At 34.6% G+C, this 27184-nt stretch overlaps 1 protein-coding gene across 8 annotated transcripts in view; it reads left to right on the plus strand.

The window, feature by feature from the left end:
- Nucleotides 1-27184, plus strand: part of KANSL1L (KAT8 regulatory NSL complex subunit 1 like) — a 135955-nt gene that overhangs the window by 47705 nt on the left and 61066 nt on the right. For 6 of the 8 annotated variants that reach the window (XM_059168160.1, XM_059168164.1, XM_059168167.1 and 3 more), the window contains 2 exons: nt 792-913; nt 16846-17050. In XM_059168160.1, the coding sequence (XP_059024143.1) occupies nt 792-913; nt 16846-17050 (327 nt within the window). The remainder of the gene's footprint in view (nt 1-791; nt 914-16845; nt 17051-27184) is intronic. The other 2 variants (XM_059168165.1, XM_059168166.1) reach the window with 2 other exon arrangements.

Raw genomic sequence — 27184 nt, forward strand, 5'->3', positions numbered from 1 at the left:
CATTCTTTTGTAGAAACATACTGTTTCCAGTGATGAAGCCTATGTTTATTATAATTATTGTAGGTTATTGTTTTGAGAATAATTTTATAAATCTATTATTTATTATGTATTAAACTTAAATATACATAATATAGTTATGTACAAATATATTATGTATATTTAAGTTTGGAATAAGGATCAATGGAAATTTGAGTACCTAAACAAACCTGATATTTTTGAGTTAGGAAAAATATTGAGAAACAGTGTGACATTGGATTCAAGCCTAAATTTGAATCCTAGCTCCATTTCTTACCAACTTTATAATCCTCATTCAAGCTGCTTAATCTTTTTAGCTTTCAATTTCCTCTGCTGTAATTGATTTTAATAATAGTAATACCAGTAGTTCTAATATTAACTACTTTGCAGGTTGGTTATAAAGATTAGAAATTATCTATGTTTAGTGCTTTGCATAGTGCCTGGCATATAGTAGTCACTTAATAAATTATATCTATGATTTTATTGTTATTAACTTAGCTGCCTTAAAGAAAATATTATGTAGATGTTGTTAGCTAAATTCAAATGTTTTAAGAAGATAGGATGAGTAGATAAAGGAACTGTAATAAAAACGGATACAGAAAAGGAAGAGTACTTTAAAATGTAGATTTATTTATAATAAGTGGAAAAATCAGTAGTGGTATAAATCATCTTCGTAGATTAAAATATTTACTAAGAAATAAACATTTGCTAACGGTGTGGGAACTAACTCAAATTTCTTGCTTAGCAGTAGTAATAAGTTGGTGTTTTTCTTGCAGAGTGCACAGTTGACTGAGATCATCAACAGTTTGATTGCCCCTCTCAACTTGTCCCCAACTTCATCGCCCCTATCCTCCAAATCCTGTAGCCATAATTGTCTGGCTAATGGCATTTCCAGGAGGTAGGTATCAGTGGGATATTTTGGCTTCTAAATTTGGCTTTGTTTTGTTTTATTTGTTTATTTATTTATTTATTTGATCTTTTAAGTAGTTGCTTTTTTCTTCTTCCTTAAGCACTGTTAGAGTACAATCAGTAGGTCGTGAACATATATAATTAATGTAACTATAAACTTGAGAATGGGAAAGAGTGTTTTCCAGGATATAAAATGTTTCTGAAAAAAGAAAAATAGTGATACCATTTGCTACAGAAGTATTGATTTTTTAACATACCTTCCATTTTGTACGTTTCATGTTCTTTAGCTCCATATTGCTCTTTTAATACATTTTAAGAAAAAAAGACCCTAGATATAGCTTGGGCACAGAAGACTGGTAGATATCATCCATAAAATTCAGCTTTAGTTTCACTTAATCATTTTGTATCTCAGCTTTTATAAGATAAATTTTTTCTCTGAATATAATTAGTAATTACCATAACCTTTAGCAGTTTATCATATCAGTGAATACACACACGCATATACATGGTATCCTAATTCCTGTTTTGTGAATAGCCTTGTGTTCTTTTATTTTGTTTTATTTTTCTATTTTAAAGATTCAGTTAGAATTAAAGATACTAACAGAATATATTTTTTAATTTTTTTCAATTAAAATTGTAATGTGGGCCTCTTTAACTACCATGGAAGACTAATGTAATTTGGCAATGGGGAATATTTATATTAATAATTATATGATTTATTGTTAAATTTTGTTTAATATAGCATGAAATGAAAATTTATACCATGGCAAAAGTTATGTTAAGTAGCTATCACATTCTTCATGAGATTAGTGGATATAAACTGAGTCCTAAAATAAATATACTGTTATTTGAGTTTTAGTTCTAATTTGTTATTTTGAAAATCTAAGTTTTAAAACTTCCAATGTTTCATTTGTGCTGGGTCATTTATTCACAGTCTGTCACAGAAGAAGTACTGTTGGTTTTGTTTTACTGTTATTGATTTTATATATTCATTCCTTGTATCACTGATGATTCACTTTGAAAGCAAAGAGCCTCACATATTGTATAGGGCAACTCTGATACCTTCATTTAGGAGAACATATGCTAATTAAGAAAATAATAATTTTTAAAAAGGAATTCATAAATTACAAGTTGAGCCCTTAAACACCATTAAATTGGTGTGGAAACATCGTGATTTGAATCAAGCCGATTTTAGGCAGCGTTTTGTTTACCTAACCAGGCGTTACACTGTTAAATACATATGTATTTGTGTATCTGTGTAGGTATATCATTTTAGTCTACTTGCCTATATTTTTGGTTATTCACACAGTATTTATTGCATAATTATTTTCTGTATGTCATATAGTCAAAACACTAGGTTATAAAGATGAAGACAAGTCTCCACTTTTAATTAGCCTGCAGTCTCATAGGTGAAATATAATTATTTAGAATGTATAATAATAAAGGAATTGTGTACAGTTATTTGAATATCTGATTTTATTAACTTTCATAGTTGCAAAGATACCCATAAAGATCCGTGCTTCCAAATGAAAGAGATGTTAACATTTGCCTTATTTACCTAACATGAACCTTTTTCAATTCTGTTTACTAGTAGTTCCCAGGTTCTTCTTGAAATCTGCTAGTAATTGCCATCTTTCCTGATGTCAGGTATTTGTTCGTACAAATTAACTGGAAGGTTTATTTTTGAAAGTTTTAACAGGGGATTAGGAGGGAAATGAGAAAAAAAATGTTTATAGCAGGTTTAAAACCTACTTAAATTCTTTGATAGATGAGATAAAAATTTGTTCTCCAAATTTTTGAAGTATTCTGATACGTGTTTTAATTAATTTTACTAATTTATTTATTTTTGGCAGTAATCAACATGTTTTCAGAATGCTTTTTATATAAATGAGTTCCTTTTGAAAAGCATTTATTTTCAAAAAGCATTTTCACATTTGTTTTCAAAATATATTTCTCTTGAAGAAAAGATTTCATTTTCTAGCACTGGGTAGAAGAGAAGGTGAGCAGGGTGCCCGGGTGGTGTAGTCAGTTCAGCATCTGATTCTTGCTTTCAGCTCCAGTCATGATCCTCAGGGTCTTGAGGTAATGAGCTCAAGCCCTGCCTCAGGCCCATTGCTGGGCATGGAGCATGCTTAAGATTTTCTTTCTCTCCTGTTCAACCCCCCCCCCAACCACCACCAAAAAAGGTGAGCAAATTTAGAATATTAGGGTTTTTGTTTAAAATATTTGATTTATCTTTAAGTTTAATAATTATTTTTTAAGTGCTTTGTTACCACAAACTGTGGGATACTTCTAGTTTCATTAAAATTTTTGTAAAAATTCTCTTTATGATATATATACTATAATATACAAATCTATTTAACCAGGAACAGAGAAACTGGAATATTTTGAAGATAAGAGAGTAATAACTTTGAAGGAAACGTAGAAAATTTTGAGGATTTGTGGTGGTTGTGTCAGGTGCTAAAAGGAGGTCTGAAAAATGTCTCTTGGTTTTGCCAGTTATAAATTGAGACCGTAGTGCAAGCAGTGTAGTGGTATGATGGAGAGGGATAGAGTGGGCTGATGAGAGAACTGGAGATGAAGTAGAGAGAAGGAGTCAAGATTACACTTTAAAAGTTGCTGACTGTAGGGTGCCTGGGTGGCTCAGTGGGTTAAGCCGCTGCCTTCGGCTCAGGTCATGATCTCAGGGTCCTGGGATCGAGTCCCGCATCGGGCTCTCTGCTCAGCAGGGAGCCTGCTTCCTCCTCTCTCTCTCTCTGCCTGCCTCTCTGCCTACTTGTGATCTCCGTCTGTCAAATAAATAAATAAAATCTTTAAAAAAAAAAAAAAAAAAAAAAAAAAAAAAGTTGCTGACTGTAAAGGCTAGAATGAAATGGATGTACAAGATCAAGAAAGAGATTTTTCTTTTTAAAATAGAAGAAATGTAAATATTAAAATGAAGGGAAAGAGCTAGAGATGGTAAATGAAATATATATCATAAAGTTATGGGGGGATTTTATATAAGGTGGAAATACACTTGTTCCTTTAGAGTGGCATGACAGAGGTTAAGATGGGTGTAGATAAAGTTGTTTATAAGTGGTTGTTGGCAAATTAGGAGTGGGAAAGGAAGCTGTAGGAGTTAGATGAAGGTTTAGATAGACACTGACCAGTCAAACATTCCCTCTTCCCTTCGTTTCCCTTCCTTTTCCTCCTCCTTTTTTTTGTAACATGAAATAGCCTACCCCTGGAGAATGATGTTTTGTGGTTTCTAAGTTGTTTTCTTTTTTTATTTTTAACCTCTTAACTATATTGCAAAAAGTGCTTAGTTGATATTTGTAAAACTAAGAATTTTAAAGTATTCTCTAATTGAACTTTTTATAAAATAAACAAGTACCTAATAGTGAAATTCTGTAAATTTAATAGACTATTTTATAATACTCACATTTGAGAATATTACCATAGATTTTGAAAATTACATGGAAACGCGATTTTATAGTAATAACAAAAAAGTTTTGGTTTAAAAATATCTCTACTGAAGGGAGGTGAAATTTATCTATTTATGAGCCTTTTGCTCCTGGGAGTAAAATGTTAGATAAGGCCTAATTTTATTTCTTATATCTTTGTGTTTTTCCAACATCGTTTTTATTTTTTTCTTCACATGTAATTATATATGAAGAAAACATCTTTAAGAATCAGAGGTTTTCAAGACTAAGGGCTTAGTTAATGTTATTCAAACTTGACCCTTAACCAGAAAACACTTTCTGAAGATGTCCCATTAAGCACATAAATACTGTTCATTTTATGCATTTAAGTAAAAGTGAAGGTAGGGAAATTAGTCATTTGAATAAGAACTTTTAAAATCCTGATAAAATGTACGTAATACAGAATTTACTGTTTTAACCATTTTTACATTCAGTGCAGTACATTCACGTTGTTGTGCAACAGTCACCATCATCCATCTCCAGAACTATTTCCATCTTCCTAAACTGAAACTCCATACCCATTAAACAATAAGGACCCATTTTTCTTCACATTCCTTGGCAACCACCAATCCACTTTGTGTCTCTATGGATTTGACTACTCTAGGCATCTCCTGTAACCAAAATCATACAGTATTTGTCCTTTTGTGAATGGGTTATTTCACTTAGCATAATGTCATCAAGGTTCATCCATATTATAGCATGTATCAACATTCCCTTCTGAAGATGGAATAATATTCCATTCTATGTATAGACCACATTTTGTTTAGTCATTGATCCCTGGGTGAACATAGGAATAGCTACCTTTTGGCTATTGGGAATAATGCTGCTGTGAACATGAGTATACAAATATCTATTTGAATCCTTTATTTTTCTTTTTGTTTGAGTCCTTGCTTTTAATTTTTTCGACATATGCCCAGAAGTGGAATTGCTGGATTGAATAAGAATATTTTATTGTTTATTTTGAAAATAAGAAATTAGTAAATATTAATGATATTTCTAAGCCTAAAGCTAAGCAAAAGCAAGAAACCAGAAAAGTAAGCAAAACGTAGCATCTGTGTTTGTCTGAGGCCAACTGACAAAATCGAGTAGGGTTTTAATAGCTTTGTGAGAAAAGAGAAATCAAGCCAAATCAAAAATCAAATGAAGTTTTAATAGGTTGTGAGGTTAGAAGAAGATAAAGCTGAAATAAATCAAAATATTGTCTATGGTAGGGAGATGAAATGAAATCCTCCTTCCTGGGTGACAGCCTTAGAATAAATGTAAATCAGAAGGAAAACTGTTTCCCTTCCCCATGTAGGGCACCATGGGGAAAGTTGCCTTGGTGCTGAGCAGAGCAGAAACAAAAGAAAACAAACCCTATCTATCTTTGAGATAGCCTGACCATGGTGGGGACTTTCACATGGATTTTCAGTTCAAATTTGCATTAATGAGTCATCCAAGGAATCCCTAGGGTAAAATGGTTTTGGAATAGGTGATACTGTAAGGTAGATGGCAGAGGCAAGTGTAGCCTCTCTCTGGAGGAAGGCATCATCTTTCTTAGCTCTAGGAAATTCTCAGAAATAGTTTCTCAAGGCAGTGATCAGCACACAGTTAAATGTAATCAGATGTATGAGAGAGTGATAAGAGTAAGAATAAAAAGATAATAGCAAAAAGAGATCACGAAGTTTTCAGATATTAGAATTATCAAACACTGATTATTTTTTTAAATGGTGCTTAATTTGATTTTAGAAATAAAAGGTAGTCTGGAAAATATCTTCAGGGAAGAAACTGTAAAAGTTACATAGCACATTTGAAAAAGGTCCAAATAAAATTTCTGAAAAATACTGACATTTAAAAACTTAAGTGAGTTTGGCAACATTGACACAGTTGAAGAGAGAACATATAACACAGAAGCTAGATTAGAAGAAAAGTTCCAGATTGTAGGTAAAGAAATAAAACTATGGAAAATAAAGAAGAGTCATTTAAAATTTTGAGAACATACTGGGCAGGTCTAATATAAGACTTAACTGGAGACCTGAATGAAGCTAGGGAATGGATCAGAACCAATATTTGAAGAGAAATTGACTGAAATGATAAGGATTGTAAGGCCTATGTAGGGCCAGCTATTACTGAACATTCATTACATAGGTTCAGGGAATCAGAGGTACCACCTCTTTCTTCATCATATCTCTTGGGGAGATATAAAGTTGCTGTCCTGACTTTGGTCTGCCTAATTTGGTAAGGGACCCTGTAATTAAACCAATTACTTGAAAATTCAGGGTAAACACAGTATTGGGTTTTATCCTCAAATTACATAAAGTATCTCTTCACAAGACTATCTTGGGACATTTAATCCCCCCCATTGTAACTTGTATTCATTTTCAATCAATTATAGTGTTTTTTATGATTTAGTGGTTTTGAGATAACTTGTGGTTATGCATATAGCATTTACATTTTATATATTCTTTTTGTTTTAGACATTTTGTGACCTTGGGCAAGTCATTTAATCTCTTCACATCTTATTTCTTTATCTTTAAATTTACTGGGACACAAATATTTATAAAGTAGCTTCTAGTACTAATATTCTTCAATTAATGTTTATTTTGAGGAATTCCTTTTTTTTAAACAAGTGAACAATAAAAACAGATTTCAAAACAGCCTAAAATGTATCTTTTTGTCACATGACTCTTGTGTTTTCCTTTGGATGTAATCATTTTATGTTAGTACAAATCAAGAGATTTAGTGAATAGAGAAAAATTACTTTATTCAACATGCCTTAGTTAACATTATAGCATAATCTAGAGGCTAGTATGAAGGAGGTATTTAAGACAGTATGAGGAATGGGGATTCTACTCAAGTGCTAGAAACTTTCATATAAACCAAGAATTGTTTAAGAAAATTTATTATATTCTGCCTTTCTTGGATGATACTGAAGTTAATTAAATTTTTCTTTGATTACTCAGGCTCATGACTGGCCACATCCTCAGGGAGTATGGAGATAATAGCTGTATATCTGTAAAATAATTTACTTGATAGTAAATATCTACTGAGTAGCCTCAGTGTGCTAGATATTGGATTGGGCAGGAAGGATACATGTTGAACAAAAACACATTGGTCTCTGTACTCAAGGTACAAAGTGTGAGTGGGGAAAAAAATGACATCAACCAAATAATCATAGAAATAGATGCATAACTTTAAACCCTGATCAAGTGCTATGAAAAAACTCATTGTTAAGAATATTCCTTTGGTGGGTGCCTGGGTGGTGCAGTTAGTTAAGTGTCTGACTTTTGGTTTCAGCTCAGGTCATGATCTCAAGTCCTGATCTCAGGGTTGTGGGATCAAGTCCCACGTTGGGCTCTGCCGCTCAGAGAGTTTCAAGCCAACTCGGCTTGAAACTCTCTCCCTTTCCCTCTGCCCCTGCCCCCCATTTTCTCTCTCAGATAAACCTTAGAAAAAAAAAGGGGGGGGTGCCGGGGTGGCTCAGCTCGTTGAACGTCTAACTTTTTGATTTCAGCTTAGGTAATGGCCTTAGTGTCATGGCATCAAGCCTTGTGAGATTCTCTCCCTCTCCTCCTCCCATGCTCACGCATATGCTCACACAATCTCCCTGTCTCTCTCAAATAAAATAAACATTAAAAAATAATAATAATAACATCCCTTTGGGCGGCGCCTTGGTGGCTCAGTCTGTTAAGCATCCAGCTCTTGATTTTGGATCAGGTGGTGATTTCAGGGTCATGAGATTGAGCGCCATGTCAGGCTCCGCACCGGACATGGGGCCCTTCTTAAAATTCTCTCTTCCTCTTCTCTCCTGCCCATCCCTGTTTGCGAGCACTCTCTCTCTCCAAAAAAAAAAAAAAAAAAAAAAAAAAAAAAAAAAAAAAAAAATTACAAAATCAAAAATACCCCTTTGGAATCAGACGAATCTGAGCTCAGTCCCAACTCTGAGCCAACTTTGGTAGCATTGCATTCTTGGGCAACTTTCTAAATCCCAGTTCAAATGAAACCAAACAGTCTGCTTCCTGGATTGTTGTAAGGATCAAATAAAATAACAAGTGTGAGAGTATTTTGTTTTGTTTTGTTTCGTTTCATTTTGCTTTAACTTGTTCATTTTCTGTCTTCCTGGATGAAAATATAAGCTCCATGAGAGCAGGAACTTTTTTAGTCTGACTTATTAACTGCTCATTTCCTAGCATCTAGATCAGTGAGTGTCAGTCACATTATGGGCATGAGTAGATATTGGTTGAATGAATGAAATGTCTTAAGATTTCTTGCAGGTAATCAGCATTCCATAAAAAAATATTTTGTACTCATTTCTCTTTTCTCCCCATAGTCAGATTGATATTTTCAGCATTGCTCTCATGGCTATCTCCTGCAGTTCTGCTTTGTCTCATCTAATTTATTGATGGACTAGAAAATCAGGTAACAAAAGCGGTAGAAATATTTGTATTATAATAAGAGACATTCTCTAGTAAGAAAGAAGTCCTCTCCTAACAGTAACAGGAGTGAACTTTTGTGTATGAACAGTGAGGTTTTTGGGTTATTTAAAAGGATTTTGTGATTTCATCCATATTCTGTATACTTGGGATTGCCAGATAAGTAATCTCATAGGTGAAGTATTACAGTTCTTCTAACAAAGGGTACTTATTCTAGCTTGATATCATATTATATCATAATTTTTGTGTATAATGAGGTTAGAAGAATTTTAAGATTTTAATATTTAAAGGTTGGCCACCTATTCTGTATATTAATTTTTAGGGGATCACATAAAGTTTATTGTTGGATATAATTTAATAAAATTTTAAGGTGATTTTTATAATATTCTAATGAACTGTTCTCTCATGTGTCTAAAGTAAATTCACCTGGTAAATTATTTTCCAGGCTACCTATTTGCCCACTTGTTATTCATTAATTCCCAACCCCCACCTCTTGTTCAATGGCAGTATCTCCCAGAAGTTAGAATTGTTTTTCTTAGCTTTATTAATCTTGGCAGCAGGGTCTAAGATGAATCACCAGGAACTGAGCAACTGACAAGATTGAGTCTTCAAACAAATGAGGCATTATATTTTATCATCATAGAGATATTAGTTTTTAGATCTTGTACTCTAAAATAAGATAAAATGTTGTAAATGGATCCTTGCTTACCCCATGGGGTATTATCTCAGAGAAAGTGAATTTCTATTTGAAGTAATATCTAGATTTTTATTATTGTTGTTTTTTTTTGCCTTAATGAGACCCAGAACATGATACAAAATTAAATTCCAATGAATCATTGCCATGCTATTTATTTTCACTAATGATAATTATCTCTTGAAGTGCAACCATTCTTTCTAATTGGATATCATAATTGAAAAACTGCAGTTAAGCTGGCAAACGAATTACATAGAAAGTAATTTTTCATCCTTATAATATCTTCAATAGTTACTTCTCAGAAGAAAACACTGTTAGCTGCATATTCTAGGCTGAAATTTTCAGTATAATTTTGGGTTCATTCGAATGACATTCATTATCTGCTGTTTTTATCTCTGGCTCTTAAATTCTTAAGCTCTTAAGTTTTTTATTTTTATGTAATCTTTACACCCAACATGGGGCTCAAATTTACAGTCCTGAGATCAAGAGTTGCATGCTCTTCAAGTGATACTTTTTAAAGTATTAGGCAAAGAGACTAGGATATCAATAATGGCAGTTGTATTTTTCTGAGAATTGAGACATGAAAGTTTGTTAAACATTTCTAGCTAATGTATAGTTCGGGAGATACAATTCAGATTCTTCAATATAATCTCTGAGCTGTTTTTCTCACATATAATTTGTTTGAAAGTTTGAAATGGAGACTTTGTTTTACTAATTACTATTTTTCATTTTAAAGTAAAATTTGGAGAGAGATAAAAATAGCAGTTAGCACTGTAATAATCTTCTTTTTCTCTCTACCTTTTATTATATAAAACTTCGACATATAGAAAGCATAGTAAAATGAATTCACATATTCCCAGCTTTAAGAATCCCCAAGATTTTGGGTGTACCTAGTTGGTTTAGTCTGTAGAGCATACGACTCCCAATCTTGGGGATGTGGGTTCCAGCCCCACATTGGGGGTAGAGTTTACTTAGAGAAAAAAAAAAAAAAAAAGAAGAAGATAAGAATTCCCAAGATTTTCCTAATTCATTTCAACTATTTCCCTTCCTGACACATTGTTTTCTATGGACTTTTAAAAAGCAAATTGTACTGATTGTTACTTTAACTTGTAAATTCTTCTGTATATTTCTTTGAATCAGCTTTTTTTTTTTTAAACATACCCACCTTGGTATTATCATCTGCTTATTAACTTTTATATTATTAGCCATAATTTGTTGCTATTACAAAATTCTCTATTCATATTCAGGTTTCTCCAGTTGTCTCAAAATTATCTTTTTATGGGTAATAAAATATGGCTTTTTAGTCATGATCCAAATAAAATTCATATTATTACATTTGGTAATTATGTCTCATAAGTATCTTACTCTGATACTACTCATTACTAGTATATGACTACTCTGACACTAGTTATTATTTATTCTGATATTAGTCATTTAAAAATCTGTTGGAAGTCCCTAATACAGGGGCATCTAATTATCACAATTGGTAGGGCATGTGACTTTTAATCTCAGGGTTATAAGTTCAAGCCCCACATTGGATATAGAGATTACTTAAAAATCTTAAAAACATAAGTCCCTAATACAAAATTTTTTTTAAAAGACTGATTTTCAGATGACATTTTTTGTTTAGAAAAACAGTACAAGCTCATTGTAGGAAAATTGGAAAACTCACAAAATACTAAATAGAAAGTAGAAATCATATTGCTCAGAGTATGCTTATTTTCTATCACATTTATATATTATTTTCATAGTTGAGATATATTAGAAGCAGTTTTAGATCTTATTTTGATATATCAAAGATATAAAGATTTATAGATATATCTTTAATTCTTACAATAAAGAGACTTGTAATTTGAGTAAGGGGTATAGTTTTTCTCCTTAATACCTAAAGTAGGGGAAATGGCCTGGTAAATGTACGGTTTTCTCTGTACCAGATAATGCCTGTTATCGTGATCCATTGGTCCTTTGAGAGAGTTGTTTTACTTTTGACATTTGGAGGACAAGTAATGCCCATAGGAAGACCATTTTAGTAAGTTTATATTAGCCCTATTTTAGGTAAATTCTTTAAAATTTCTTTCAAATGGCAAAGGTGAATGCCATCCTAAATGTCATTGAGTTATCTGAGTATGGGATGCATTCATTTTTCCAAAAACTATCAAGAGAAAACAAGATAGTAAATTCAGTATTAGCAGGATGTTTGACATCAGGGAAATTTGGAGAAAGTTCTTGCTATAGATTGAATTCATCAAAGAACAACTGATGAAAAGGAGAGAATTGAAATAGAGATTACTAATCATGCAAAAACAGTGATTTTTAGATGTGTAGTTTTATAGATATTTTAGTTTCCTAGGGTGGTTGTAACAAATTACCACTGAGTGGCTTAAAATAACAGATACTTACTCTTTCACAGTTCTGTAGGCTAGAATTTAAAAATCAAGGGGTTAGGGCTGTGTTCTCAATGAAGGTTCTAGGGAAGAATCGTTTCTTGCCTGGCTTCTCCTGGTTGCTGGCAGTCTTTGGCATTCCTTGGCTCGGAGCCCATCTCTCCAGTCTCTACCTCACCTCTTTGTCCATGGGGCATTATTCCTTGGGTGCTTCTCTTCATTGTCTGTCTCTTTTATAAGGACATCAGTGGGTGGATTTAGTGTCTACTCTAATCCTCTATGACCTCATTTTACCTAATTACATTTGCAAAGACTGTATTTCCAAATAAGGTCACACTGTGACGTTCTTGGTGGGTGTAACTTTTGTGAGGGCACTCTTCAACCCAGGACAGTGGGTATGGGTATTTTGTATGTGAATATATGGGAACTGGAGGTTAGGAGTGGAGATATGAGAACCTTTTTGAGAATTCACATTCTCATTCTTCCTTATTGATTTGTACTTTTTGTAAATTTTATTTTATTTATTTTTTTAAGTAGGCTCCATGCCCAGCTTGGAGCCCGATGGAGGCTTGAACTCACTACCCTGAGATCCAGACCTGAATTTATCAGGAGTGGAACACTTAACTGACTGAGCCACCCAGGCACCCCTCTACTCTTTAAAAAGTTTATATAAGAATGGGTAAATATGGGAGAAATATTGAAAACTACTATCCTTAAACAGTATTTTAAAGTTAAAATTAAAAATTTATGTTCTGCTCTTCTTGAGAACAAAAGATTAAAATAATCTCATAAAGTCTTTTTTATGCTTTTATGGTTCTAGCATTCTGAATTTACAACCAAGCTCCAAAGTTTCTTATTTACTAAAAATATTTGAGCACAGCATTATAAGGTCATTATTCCAATTATTCCTGTCCTTCTAAGAGGATAATTTGGTTTAGGCAAAAGGTTATTAAATATTTGAATAATTTACTGTGAAGAACTCTAGATTGTCTTTCACTGGGTTTGTGAAAGAAAGAAAATATCAAAATTAAACTGTTTTTCCACATCCTCTACCATTAATACTGTCACTGAGATAACACCAAAAAATTAGTTAATCCATGCCCCCATATATTCATATTGTTAGATTGTTTTATTTATTAATATAAGTGTATAATGTTTGCAGGAATTGATTTTGGTAGTGATTTACAGTAGAATATCTGGTAAAAAATGAAAACTTTTGGGACTTTGGTTCCTATAGTAATCGAGAGTATAGGACTGTACTGTAGAAAAAATTCACTTGAAGTTTTCCACTCAAACTCTGTAGCAGCAAATTGAATACTTGTTATCATCCATAAATATCTTAACTGCTAGGATTTTCTAGGATTGTAATAGAAAACCAGTTATTTCAGAAAGTCATTAAATAACTATTAGAGAAAGTAAATAGTGTTAATATAAAGTATGAACTCAGAACTTTTAATTTTTTTAGATAAAGCTCTCAGTTGTTTGCACGTTTTAGATTAGAAGAAATTTTTAGACTTGATTGATGCCCTTTTATAAATGAGAACATCTTATGGTTCTTACCTCCTTATTCTAAATTTATGATGGACATACTTGACTATACAATAAGATAAGATACATCATATCTTACTACCAAAAACTACCTTTTGTAAACCAGATTTAGAGATAGAGAATGAAATGCAAAGCCCTATCTCTCTTTCTATATATATCTATATATAGATATATAGATATATAAAATTTTTCTAAAAGCTTTTTTGTAGTCTTTCGTTTAGAACCTCTTCTGCTTTTTAGGTTATTTAAAAGGTTCAATGTTTACTCATTCACTAAACTAATTATATAGGTATAATGTGTTTTATATAGGCACTATATAAAGCACAGAGCTGGGATGTTAAACCAGCCAATATACATATGTGTGTATTTCTCTATTCACTCAACAAATATTTACTGAGCATCTCCTGTATGTCAGGTGTAGTATCAGGAATTTCTTGATACAAGGGTGAATAAAACAGATACAGTCCCTGCACTACCTACAGTCTAGAAAGACATTAATTAACCAGATAATCATACAGATGAATACAAAATATCACTATGAAAAATGCTTTGAAAGACAGATGAACAAGTGCTGTCAGAGCTCAAAAGGGGATTTAACCTAGTCTTTGGAAAGACGAAACAAGGGCTGAAAGACTCTAAGAAACTGACTTTTGAACTGAGAGCCACATGATTATTGGAAATTAAGTAGTTGAAGGAGGATGTGAGAAGTAAAGCAGAGATAACATATAACAGGTCTTGTACTGTAGAGAGTGTGAATTACTTGAAATGAAAGGAGGTGGTGTGGCTAGAACACAGGGAGCAGGGAGGACTGCGATGCAAGATAGTCAGGAGACTGATGGCAGCTGCCAGGCCAGTCAGGGCCTTTTAAACTTGAAGTCTTTTTCTCCAGAGTAATGGGAAGGCTTTGACAGATGGCAAACAGTATAGGGATGGGAGGAAAGGGAATGAAAAGGTAATATTTGTTTTCCCAAAAGATTGATAATAGAAGGAAATGAAGGGGGGAAAGTGCGGATGAGAGAGACCAGTTAGAGGCTCTTGGAGTATTCCTGGACAAAAAGAGCTTGAATTAGGGGAGTGATTGTGGAAATGGAGAAAGATATCAACCAATTTTCACTGTTCTCCTCTCCTCAATTTTTTAATTCATTTTAAAGCCAAATCATGGGGTGCCTGGGTGGCTCAGGCATTAAGCGTCTGCCTTCGGCTCAGGTCATGATCCCAGGGTCCTGGGATTGAGCCCCACATCGAGCTCCCCACTCAGCTGGAAGCCTGCTTCTCCCTCTCCCACTCCACCTGCTTATGTTCCTTCTCTCGTTGTGTCTCTCTCTGTCAAATAAATAAAATCTTAAAAAAAAAAAAAAAAAGAAACTTGAAAATACAACATTCAGTGAATAAATGGCACATTTTCTTTTTACCTTTAACCCAACCTATAAGCCTCTAGCCGATTCAAAAGCTGTGTCCGGTCAGTCAATAAAGAGAAGGTGGCTCGTTTTCTTTAGGCTAACTCTTCTGTGGGGAGGGAAATAAGGTCTCATCAACAGCTAAAGAATTACAGAGGGCAGAGTTAAACTGTGCTTCAGAGTTAACTCCTGGAATGAAAAAAGCTCTTCATTTTCTCTAGACGCTATGGAAGCAATGTCTCTTGCCTAAATATGTTTCTAACTTGCCAGAAGAACCTCTTTTTGTACTGGATCTACTCCTATCTTCTTGGATTCTAGCATCCTGACTTGACTTCTTATATCAACCACCTTCTGAAAACTTTCTTCTGCCTGACCTGACTTCTCTGCCAACCACCTACCCTACCCAGTGCCTCTTTTGATACTATCATCTGTAACTTCTGCTCATGCTTGACATGATAGCCCAACTCCCTGGCTGTTTCTCAAGAGCAGACTGTTACTTAGCACTGATACACTTATTATAGAAAATAATGTCTAGGACTTGAGATTGGACCTGTTAATTTGAGAACAGTGTTGTATTAAACCTTTCTTAGATCTTTAAAATGCTTACTAACTGGGACTTAAGACTCTTTTGAGTAGGTTTCTCTGAAGACTAAAGTTAAGATTTTAGGGCGGGTGGTTCAGTCAGTTAAGAATCTGCCTTCGACTCGGGTCATGATCCCAGGGTCCTGGGATCCAGCCAAGTCTGACTCCCTGCGCAGTGGGGAGCTTGCTTCTCCTTCTCCCTCTGCTTGAGCCCCCCAGCTTGTGCTCTCTCTCTCTGAAATAATAAAGTCTTAAAAAATATAAAGTTCAGATTTTAAAATGAAATAGTTATTATCACCTCTTTCCCCCTATACTGGTATGGCCAGTAGTACATACTCAAGTACTTGTTGGGTGTATTATAGTCACCAAATTCCATATTTAATTCTCTTTGGTGTTACCAAGAAAAGTCATTCAGGTGCCTTTATTTCTGATTTCTTATTACTATAAAGCACTCTTAAATTACTTTCTTTATCCATAAGCTAGGAGAATATTTTATAGCAGCCATAAATATGATTTGAAACTAATGATGCTGCTATAGAAAAACCAGATCTTAAATTTACGGTTAAACACCAATTCTACTTAAGTCAAATAACTTACTTAGAATGTATGTTTATTAGCAATACAACATATGGCAGATTCACTTCTTGATATTAAAATAGTAAATTGACTAGTTTCTGTTTATATAAATAAGGTTGAAATCGGTACATTGTATGTAGTGCCTGAAAAACTTAATTATTTTATATATAGTATACAGGTATAAATGAAATGAAATTTATGTGGCACTGAACATTAACTTCTTTCTGATATTCTGATTTTTAAAAAATATTTAAATATGTTTTAAAATTAATATGAAGAATGTTGATGACATTAATGTGCTTATTTTTGTATATAGTGTGTGTAATCTATTTCACTATTTTATAGTTGTGGCTTCTATATCATCAGAACTTTTAAAAAATTTCTAAAATATAGTAAGATTGTATCTTTGTTTCAGAATTTACTGAAATGGTATGTAGTATTTATTTCAGAGCAACTAATGATACAGTATGGGATTTTAGCCTTTTGTAAACCTATAATCTTATGTAGTTTCACCCATATGCAAAAAGAATATGATGTAAATAGTTGCAGCACCGAACAACAGGCATGAATTATTTATTTACAGTGAACATGTACATCGTACCGGTGAACTCATATGAGCATTTCTGACCGATGGGATATTTGTTTTACAGGAGGAAATAGAAGTAGAAATTATTTTTACAACTTGAATATATAAATCCCCATTAATACCCATTCTTCTGCCAATTGTTACCACAAAATTGGCTAAAATTAATACTCTTCTGTCATAATAGATCAAGGCAATTTACATTTAGTTTTCTTTGTCTTTTTTGTTTGTTTGTTTGTTTTGTTTTATTCTCTCTACTCCCCAATTATTTCATGGCATTTCAGTGCTTCAGAGAATTTAGATGAGCTCTCTTCCTCCAGTAGCTGGTTACTTAACCAGAAGCACAATAAGAAAAGGAGAAAAGACAGGACAAGATTGAAATCTCCGTCCTTGACTATCATGAGTACAGCTGCTCGAACAAGGCCACTTCAGAGTTTCCACAAACGAAAACTCTACCGATTGAGCCCTACTTTTTATTGGACTCCGCAGGTAAGGCTGCCTATGGGAAAATGTGAACAAAGATTCTGTCATCAATGTGTTTCACATACAAGAGGATACGGATTATACATGATTGTTTAGAATAATTACATCTAGAAACCTTTAAATATATAGTTTATAAGACATAGCTATTGACAATAATAAGTGGAATTTAATAAAATTTTTAACATGGCAGTGTATTAAAATTCTCACATCTCCATTTTTAAAAAATACCTTTTATGCTTAAACTAATTTGGAGGAAAATTACATATCATAGTGGTTTAAAATTTTGCTAGTAAGGGTAATAAGGAAAACACAAGTGTACTACATATTTGTCTTTTGCTTAGTAAAAAAAAAAAAGTAAAAATCTTCATAGCTGCCAGTTATTTTGTAGGAGATGGCATCACTCTCCTTTTTAGGTTTAGTATTTGTTAATCCTGGAGAGAATGTCTTTTCCTTTGTCTGGAATAAAAGCAATGCAATTTTATATATCCATGCTAATACTTTTTACAATTAAAATATACTTCATTAAAAACGTGCATTTTAACAATGAATTCTGTTACACTGGAAAGAAAACAAAAACATGCATTTAAAAAAGCATATTTTTCATTTGTTAGCAGAATGTTAAATGTACATCTTTCAATACATACCTAAAACTGTGATAAAAGTCAAGATGAGTTACCTTTAGTTTTTGTTATATGATGTGCTTTTTAGGAAAGTTTCTTAATGGGAAGATATTTTTATTTAAAGTTTTTACATACAAAGTCATATTTTGTTTAATGATTTTTATTTAAATATGCTATACGAACTAGATAAATATTTTTTGAAATCGAGTTTGTAATTTCATAATTATACATAGAATTGCTTATTGAAAATGTTGAACGTATGAGTATGCCATAATAGTCTGACTGGAAGGAATTTGCTTGAGTAATTTAGGGGATTTGTTAGATGTTACTAGGATATATTCTCTGAGATTGTAAAGATTGGCCTTTATTCATCAAACAAAGGAAGAAATGAGTGTGAGATAGATGATTGTTACTAGGAGACTATATACTTTATCATATTCCACTCATTGAGCTAAGCATTTTCAGTAACATTATTTTGTTATTATCTCAAAATGTAACTGTGAGATGTTGTTAATTCTCCTTTAGATGCAGAAATTGAGGAGCAGAGAGATTAAGTAACTTGCCCAAGGTCACACAGCTAGTAAGCAAAATGTCTGATTCCAAACACCATGCTCTTACCTGTTGTATTGATAATGACAAAAATAAACCAAATCTTTTTTGTTTTTGAAATCCGTTAAGACAGTATATTTGGGGGTATGGGAAGGGGCCTATCTGGTTAGAGGTATTAAGAAGTGCATCCTAAAATAAGGGTTTTGAAAGATAAACAGACTTTTGAAAGGTTATGGGAGAATTAGAGAAAGACTTTTAAGTAAATAGGAATAGAGATGAAAAAAATGGTGGGAGAACAGGTGCCCCACTCCAACTTACCCTCCAAATTGCGAGGATATTCAGTTGCCAGTTATTTACCTTTCTAAACTTAATAAATGTCCTTTCTCTCAGGAAGCCTTCCTTGACATCCTCATTATAGGATATTAATATAGTTGTTATATTGTTATAAAAATAAGCCATTATTTTAGTGTAATCATTTATTTCTCTGTTTTCTCATTACATTGTAAATTCTTAGAGAATAGGGACTGTGTATTTCTGAACCTACAGAGCTTTGAACAGTAACTGTCCCAATAGTGTATGCTCAATAAGTAATTTTTTGATGTATGAAAGAATGTAGTGGACACAGGAAGATATTTAAAAGGTAATGGAGAGTGAGAACTTAAAAGTTCACTTTATGAAATTCACTTTGTGAAAAGGTCTATAACAGTAAGTAATGTCTAATAGAATTTTCTCGTAATGTTGGAAATGTTCCATAAATAACTGTGCTGTCCTATTGGGTATTTACCCTAAAGATACAAATGTAGTGATCCAAAGGGGCACATGCACCCGAATGTTTATAGCAGCAATGTCCACAATAGCCAAACTATGGAAAGAACCTAGATGTCCATCAACAGATGAATGGATCAAGAAGATGTGGTATATATACACAATGGAATACTATGCAGCCATCAAAAGAAATGAAATCTTGCCATTTGCAACAACATGGATGGAACTAGAGCGTATCATGCTTAGCGAAATAAGTCAAGGGGAGAAAGACAACTATCATATGATCTCCCTGATATGAGGAAGTGGTGATACAACATGGAGGCTTAAGTGGGTAGAAGAAGAATAAATGAAACAAGATGGGATTGGGAGGGAGACAAACCATAAGTGACTCTTAATCTCACAAAACAAACTGAGGGTTGCCGGGGGGAGGGGGTTTGGGAGAAGGGGGTGGGATTATGGACATTGGGGAGGGTATGTGATTTGGTGAGTGCTGTGAAGTGTGTAAACCTGGTGATTCACAGACCTGTACCCCTGGGGATAAAAATATATGTTTATAAAAAATAAAAAATTAAAGTCTAAAAAAAAAAAAATAACTGTGCTGTCTAATATGGCAGTAACAAAATACATGTAGCTATTAGCACATGAAATGTGGCTAGTGCAACTAAGGGACTAAAATTCTGTTTTATTAATTTTGATTTAAATAGCTACATACGGATAATGGCTACCATACTTGATATGACCAGTCTAGATTCATACTACCCTCACAGCAGTGAGTACATAATGGCACTCATTCTTGATTTCTAATACCATTCCCAGCTGAAAGGAAACAGAGGTCTTTGGAGAAATGAGTGATCTCCAGATGTGGGGAAGAGAGGGTATAAGATGAGCTTGGAATATCTCAATGTTAACAGAAAGCAAGAAAGTGTTACTGAAAAAAAAAAAAAAAAAAGAAAGAAAGAAAGAAAGAAAAAAGAAAAGATGGGGGCATGTCAAAAGAACTGAGAAGCTAGTTTGAAGATGCTACCATTGGCCAAATTTAGGGCTATTTTGAACATCCAAATAACTAAGGACAGTAATGAGCCATTGAAAAAATAGGAAACCATGCATCCATACTGCTGACAGTCAAATTGGTTGATAGAAAGCAGAAAGGGAGAACTTTCCCATATGGTAGAATGCTGATTAATAAGTATGGATTGAGCACAACTGCAGAATTATTGCAGTGTTCATTGTAAAGACTGACGGGGAAAGAATCATCAGTAGATGATGAAGACTAACTTAGGTCATGAGAAGAAGGATACAGCTTCAGTATGCAGTATTTTGGCCAGGGATACATGGCCTGAATTTAATTATAAGGAAATATCAGACAAAGCCAAAGCCAGCAACATGTTATTAAGAAACCGTGAAAAGTGGCCTGTATTGTTTAAAAAGAAAAAGTCAGTATCATGAAAGTCAAGAATGACTGAGAAAGATTGAAAGAGACTTTTAAAAGATACATGGCAATTAAATGAATATTTGATCCAGATCAGAATTCTTTTGCGGGGAGAGGGGATTTGGGGAAAATTGAGAAAACTATGCCTTTGGTGGTAGATTATATAAAAGTATTGTTCAGTTTCTCAAATGTGATAACGGTTTTGCCATTTTATAAGAAAATATCCTTATTTTAGGAAGTACACATTGAAACATTATGAGGTAAAGTGGCTAAGACATCTATTTTATTTATTTTTTAAAGATTCATTATTTTAGAGAGAGGAAGGAGAGTGCAGGGATGGGGAGGGGTAGAGGGAGAGAAAGAAAGAGTCTTAAGCAGACTGTGGGCTGAGTGCAGAGCCTGGCACAGGGCTTGATCTCATGACTCTGAGATCACAACCTGACCTGAAACCAAGAGTCAGATGCTTAACTGACTGTGCTACCCAAGTGCCTCTAAGGCATCCATTTTATGTAATAAATTAATTCCTATGCATGTACCATGGTACTAGTTATGTAGCATCCTTGGTAGAATTGAGAAAAGAATTTGTTTTCTCTAACACTTAATTCTGTAGCAGAATACTGGCTGAGAAAAGCTTCTATAAAGGCAATGGAGAAATTGGAGTTATGCTGCAATGTAGCATCTAGTAATCAGCTGATCACCACTCTCATGGCAATAAGTATATGTGTGAATTGCAGGGGAAAAATCATCATACTGGTAAAGAATTTAGCAAGACTTCTGGTTTCAACTCCCAACACATAAAGAGCCTGGAAGTCATCATTTCTACCATTACAATAAGAAAAAGTGAACAAACTGAAAATCAGTGCTTTTCATGGACCCATCAAAGAAATGAAGCTATAGTACAAACTGCTACCCTGAATTATGGAGAGGAAAGTAACTCCAGAGAGCCACAGCTAAGATGTGCTTACCTGGAGCAGAAGCCACAGCAACCATACATTAGTTGGTAGGAACATCTAACTGGTACTTTTGATGAATTACTGGAGGCTGAGTATGGATTAGACTAGCTTGAGAGTGAAAAACTCCTAGGGACTGTAGTTTTAGAAGTCCCTCCACACATTCATGGACTTTGCGTCTAGGTAAAACCATTAGGTTCTCACAGTGAGATCCTCAGCGGCTGTGACGTGGAAGGGGAAGGGATGACTCAGGAAATGAGGCCAGAAATTGAATACAGCGTTTTCTTCTAGGGAAAGGACTTCAGTAAAGTTGTAGCTTACCTGGGAGAAAAGCATTTTTTCCACAGCTGTCCTCTGTAGGCTTTCATTCTGTCTCACCTAACAGGCAGTGCGGTGGAAAGTAAGAAACATTTGTTAAAGTCACAGACCCACTAACTGACGAAACTTTGATCATAAGATTATAGTAGATGCTACTGTAGGAGGTGTGCTTCCTTCCCTCCCTCCCTTTCTTTCTTCCTTTTCCTTCCTTCCTTCCTCCCCTTCCACTTTTCCCTTCTCTTCCTCTTCCCTTCCCCTTCCTCTGGATTTTCTCTTTCATAGGCTCCGTGCCCAATGTGGAGCATGAGCTCACGACCCTGAGATCAAGAGTCAGAGTCACTGCTGACTGTACCAGCCAGGCATCGCTGGTGTGGGTCCTTTCCCCCCACTTCGCCTCCACACCGACAAGGTTCTGGTACTGTAACGGTAGGTTACAGCTGCAAAGCATAGACTGTCTCTGAGGAGGAGTGATTAAGGAAGTTAAAAGCCAACAGGGGAGACAAAAACAAAGACACGAGAGGAATTTTGAGTCCTCTGGCATTTACAGCTATAGCGGATATTACACATAGCCCGCTCTTAGCCAGATTAACATAGTGCCTCACGATAAAATTCTGTTTACCTCAGGGTGCTGGCTGGCTTAGTCGGTGGAACTTGTGACTCTTGGTTTCCAGTTGTGAGTTCAAGTTTCATATTTGGTGTAGAGATTAATTTTTTAAAAAAGATTTTATTTATTTATTTGACAGAGAAATCACAAATAGGCAGAGAAATAGGCAGAGAGAGAGGAGGAAGCAGGCTCCCCGGCGCTAAGCAGAGAGCCGGATGCGGGGCTCGATCCCAGGACCCCAGGATCACGACCCGAGCCGAAGGCAGAGGCTTTAACCCACTGAGCCACCCAGGCGCCCCGAGATTAAATTTTTTTAAAGTTCTGTTTACCTCAGATCCTGTTACCAGATATATCACATAAAGCTTTAACAAAAAATTACAAAGTATGCTAGGAACTGTGAAGAGACAAGGAAACTATCGGAACCAGGCTTACATAGGACAAAGATGTTGAAGTTCTCTTAAAGAACTGTGATTAATACATTGAAGTCTTTAATGGATTCAGTAGAAAACATGTATAGGTACTACAAGCAAAAGAGATGTAAACTTTTTAAAAATTCAGTTAACAGATAATGTTTATCACTTTCAGATGTAGAGGTCAGTGATCAGTCTTCTATAATACCCAGTGCTCATCACATCAGGTGCCCTCCATAAAATCCGTCCCCCGGTTATCCCATCCCCCCACCTCTCTCCTGTCCAGCGACTCTCAGTCCGTTTCCTATAATTAAGAGACTTTTATGGTTTGTCTCCATCTCTGATTTCATCTTGTTTTATTTTTCCCTCTGTTCCCATGATCCTCTATTTTGCTTCTTAAATTTCACATATGAGTGAGAGCATATGATAATTATCTTTCTCTGATTGACTTATTTCACTTAGCATAATAACCTCTATTTCCATCCACATCATTGCAAATGGCAAGATGTCATTTTTTTGATGGCTGAGTTGTAGTCCAGTGTGTCTGTGTGTGTGTGTATGCCATATCTTCTTTATCCGTTCATCTCTTAGTGGCCATCTGGACTCTTTCCATAGTTTGGCTATTGTGAACACTGCTGCTATAAACATTGGGGTACAGATGCCCCTTTGGATCATTACATTTGTCTGCATGTGACTGTCCAATTATCCCAACACCATTCATTGACGAGACTGCCTTTTTCCATTTGCTATTCGTTCCTGCTTTGTTGAAGATTAGTTCACCAAAGAGTTGAGGGTCCATTTCTGGGTTCTCTGTTCTGTTCTATTGATTTCTTTGTCTCTCTTTTTTGTGCCAGTACCATACTGTCTTGATGATTACAGCTTTGTAATATACTTTGAAGTCTGGCATTGTGTTGCCACCAGGTTTGGTTTTCATTTTCAACATTCCTTTGGCTATTCGGGGTCTTTTCTGGTTCCACACAAATTTAAGGATTATCTGTTCCAGCTCTGTGAAAAACGTTGATGGTATTTTGATAGGGATTGCATTGAATGTATAGATTGCTCTAGGTAGCAGAGACATTTTAACACAATATTTGTTCTTCCAGTCCATGAGTGTGAAACGTTTTTCCATTTCTTTTTGTCTTCCTCTATTATTTTCATGGGTGTTCTATAGTTTTCTGAGCAAAGATTCTTTGCCTTTTTGGCTAGGTTTATTCCTAGGTATCTTCTGGTTTGGAGTGCAGTTATAAATGGTATTGACTTCTTGATTTCTCTTTCTCATAATATGTTCTTATCATTGTATCTCTTTGATGTTGGTGGTGATTTCTCTCTTTCAAATATGTGATTTTATTTATTTGGGTCCTTCTTTCTTTTTGGTGAGTCTGGTCAGGGATTTATCATCTTATTCTTTCAGAGAGTGAGTTCACAGTTTGATTGATCTGTTCTACTATTCTTTTGGTTTCTATTTCATTGATTTCTGCTCTAATTTTTATTAATTCTCTTCTCCTGCTGGGTTTAGGCTTTCTTTGCTGTTTTTTCTCCAGCTTATTTATGTATAAGGTTAGGTTGTGTATTTAAGACCTTTCTTGTTTCTTGAGAAACACTTGTATTGTATACATTTCTCTCTTAGGACCACATTTATTGCATCCTAAAGATTTTGAACAGTTGTGTGTTTATTTTCATTTATTTCCATGATTTTTAAAAAATTCTCTAATTTCCTGGATGACCCACTCATTCTTTAGTAGGATGCTCTTTAACCTCCATGTATTTTAATTCTTTCCAACTTTCTTCTTGTGATTGAGTTCCAGTTTCAAAGCATTGATGCAGGGAATGATCCCAATATTTTGAGACCTGATTTGTGACCCAGTATGTGATCTACTCTGGAGAGAGTTCCATGTGCACTCAAAAAAATGTGTATTCTGTTGTTTTGGGGTGGAGTGCTCTGACTGTATCTGTGAAGTACATCTGGTCCAGTGTGTCATTCATAGCCCTTGTTTCCTTTTTGATCTTCTTCTTAGATGATCTGTTCATTGCAGTAAGAGGGGTGTTAAAGTCCCCTACTATAATTCTATTATTAACAACACGTTTCTTTAATTTTGTTATTATATGGCTTATATATTTGGCTGCTCCCATGTTAGGTACATAAATATATACAATTATTAGATATTGCTGGATAGACCTTTTAATTATGATATAGTATCCTTCTGTATCTCTTATTATAGTCTTTGATTTAAAAATCTAATTTGTTTGACATAAGGATTGCCACCCCAGCTTTCTCTTTTTTTTTTTTTTTTTTCCCCAGCTTTCTCTTAAAAGAATACCATACCATTAGTATGATAAACTGTTTTCCACCCCCTCGCTTTCAATTTGGAGATGTCTTTAGGTCTAAAATGAGTCTCTCATAGACAGTATATTGATGTTTCTTGCTTGTTTTTATCCATTCTGATACCCTATATCTTTTGACTGGAGCATTTAGCCCATTTACGTTCAGGATAACTTTGAAAGGTTTCAGTTTAGTGCCACTGTATTACCTGTAAAGTCACTGTTTCTGTATATTGTCTCTGTTCCTTTCTGGTGTGTGACTTTTGGGCTCTCTCTTTGCTTAATGGATCCTCTTTAATATTTCCCACATGACTGGTTTAGTGATCACATATTCTTTTAATTTCTGTTTGTCCTGAAAGGTTTTACCTCTCCTCCTATTTTGAATAACATCCTTGCTGGATAAAATATTCTTGGCTGCATATTTTACTTACTTAGCACCCTGAATATATTATGCAGTCTTTTCTGGCATGCCAGATCTCTGTAGATAGGCTGTCTGCCAGTGTAATGTTTCTACCCTTGTAGGTTATGGGCCTCTTTTTCTGAGCTGCTTTCAGGATTTTCTTTGTCTCTGAGATTTGCAATTTTCACTGAAGTGTTGAGTTGTTGACCTCTTTTTATTGATTTGAGGGGGATTCTTTGAAAATCCTCCTAGACTTGACTGTCTGTTTCCTTCCCCAGTTTAGGGAAGGTCTCTGCTCTAATTTGTTCCAATATACCTTCTGCCTCTCTCTTTCCTCTTCTTCTAGGATCCCAATGATTCTAATATTATTTTGCTTTATAGAGTCAGTTTATTCTCACTTCATGATCCAGTAGTTGTTTATCTCTCTTTTTCTGAGCTTCCTTATTATCCATCATTTTGTCTTCTCTATCACTAATTCTCTCTTCTGCCTTATTTGTCCTAGCTCTTAGAGCCTCCATTTTTTTATTGCATCTCATTAATAGCCTTTTTTATTTTGACTTGATTAGATTTTAGTTCTTTTATTTCTCCAGAAGGGGCTTCTATAGTGTTCTCTATGCTTTTTTTTTTTTTTTTTTTTTTAAAGCCCAGCTAGTATCTTTATAATTGTTATTCTGAATTCTAGTTCCTACATCTTACTTATGTCCATACTGATTAGGTCCCTGGCAGTCAGTACCGCTTATTTTTCTCTTTTTTGAAGTGAGGTTTTCTGTCTTGTCATTCTGTCCAGAGAAGAATCGATGAATGAGAGGAGAAAAGATTAAAATGGCAACTATGACTGCAGGGAAATAGACAGTAAACAAATTAGAAGAGACTTGAAGCCAGAAAAAAAAAAAAGAAAGAAAGAATGTAATCAGGTGAATAGAACAGAGCAATACACGAGATTTTGGGTTTATTTTGGTCTGTTTATTAGAAGAAACTGCATTCCAAAATTGTAAAGACAGAAAATGTTATGTATATACAAAAGTAAAATTAAATACAATGATAGAATAGAATGTAAGTGTAAAAGTGAAAATTAAAAAGATTTTAAAAAGTTGATTAAACTTCTTGAAGAAGGAAAGAGAAGGAAAGAGAAAAAAATTAAAGTTGAAAGACTAAGGACTCATGGGGGGAAAAACATGAATTTTATATACTATTTTCTTTTAGTGCTGGAGTTTTGCAGTTCTGTGTGATCAGTAAATTCCGTCTTAGCTGAATGTTCTTGCTGATCACTTTGGGGGAGAAGCCTGTTGCGTTGATTCTCAGGCATCTTTTTCTGAGGTTGAATTGTTCCGTGTATGCCAGGGGTCCAGATTAAGTAATCTGCACCAGATTGCTCTTTGTGGCTTTTGTTCCCTGAAGGCCTTCTGTACTGCTTTAGAGGATGAGAATGAAAATGGCGGCCTCCCAGTCTTCAACCCAGGCACTGAAAGCTCGGGGCCCCACTTCTCAGTATACCCTCGGAAAATCATTGAGTCATTCTTGTCTCCCTGCTCTTTGTCCACCCTCCATGGTCACCGAGCCTATGACCATGCGTTTCTCACTCAGGCCTACAATCCCATTTTGAATTCTCCAAACCCTGAAGACTCCTGTGGCTTTCATTGGCATTACTTCTCCCGGACATGGTGGGGTTGTCTCACTGGGGCTCTGCTGCTTACTTGGCGCCTGCTCAGAGAGCAGTTGGTGGACCATGCTGTGTTTCACAGTTTATGGCATCCCCAAGATGAGAGCCCACTCTTG

The sequence above is a fragment of the Mustela lutreola genome, chromosome 3 (assembly GCF_030435805.1).
Source record: "Mustela lutreola isolate mMusLut2 chromosome 3, mMusLut2.pri, whole genome shotgun sequence".
Classification (NCBI taxonomy): Eukaryota; Metazoa; Chordata; class Mammalia; order Carnivora; family Mustelidae; genus Mustela; species Mustela lutreola.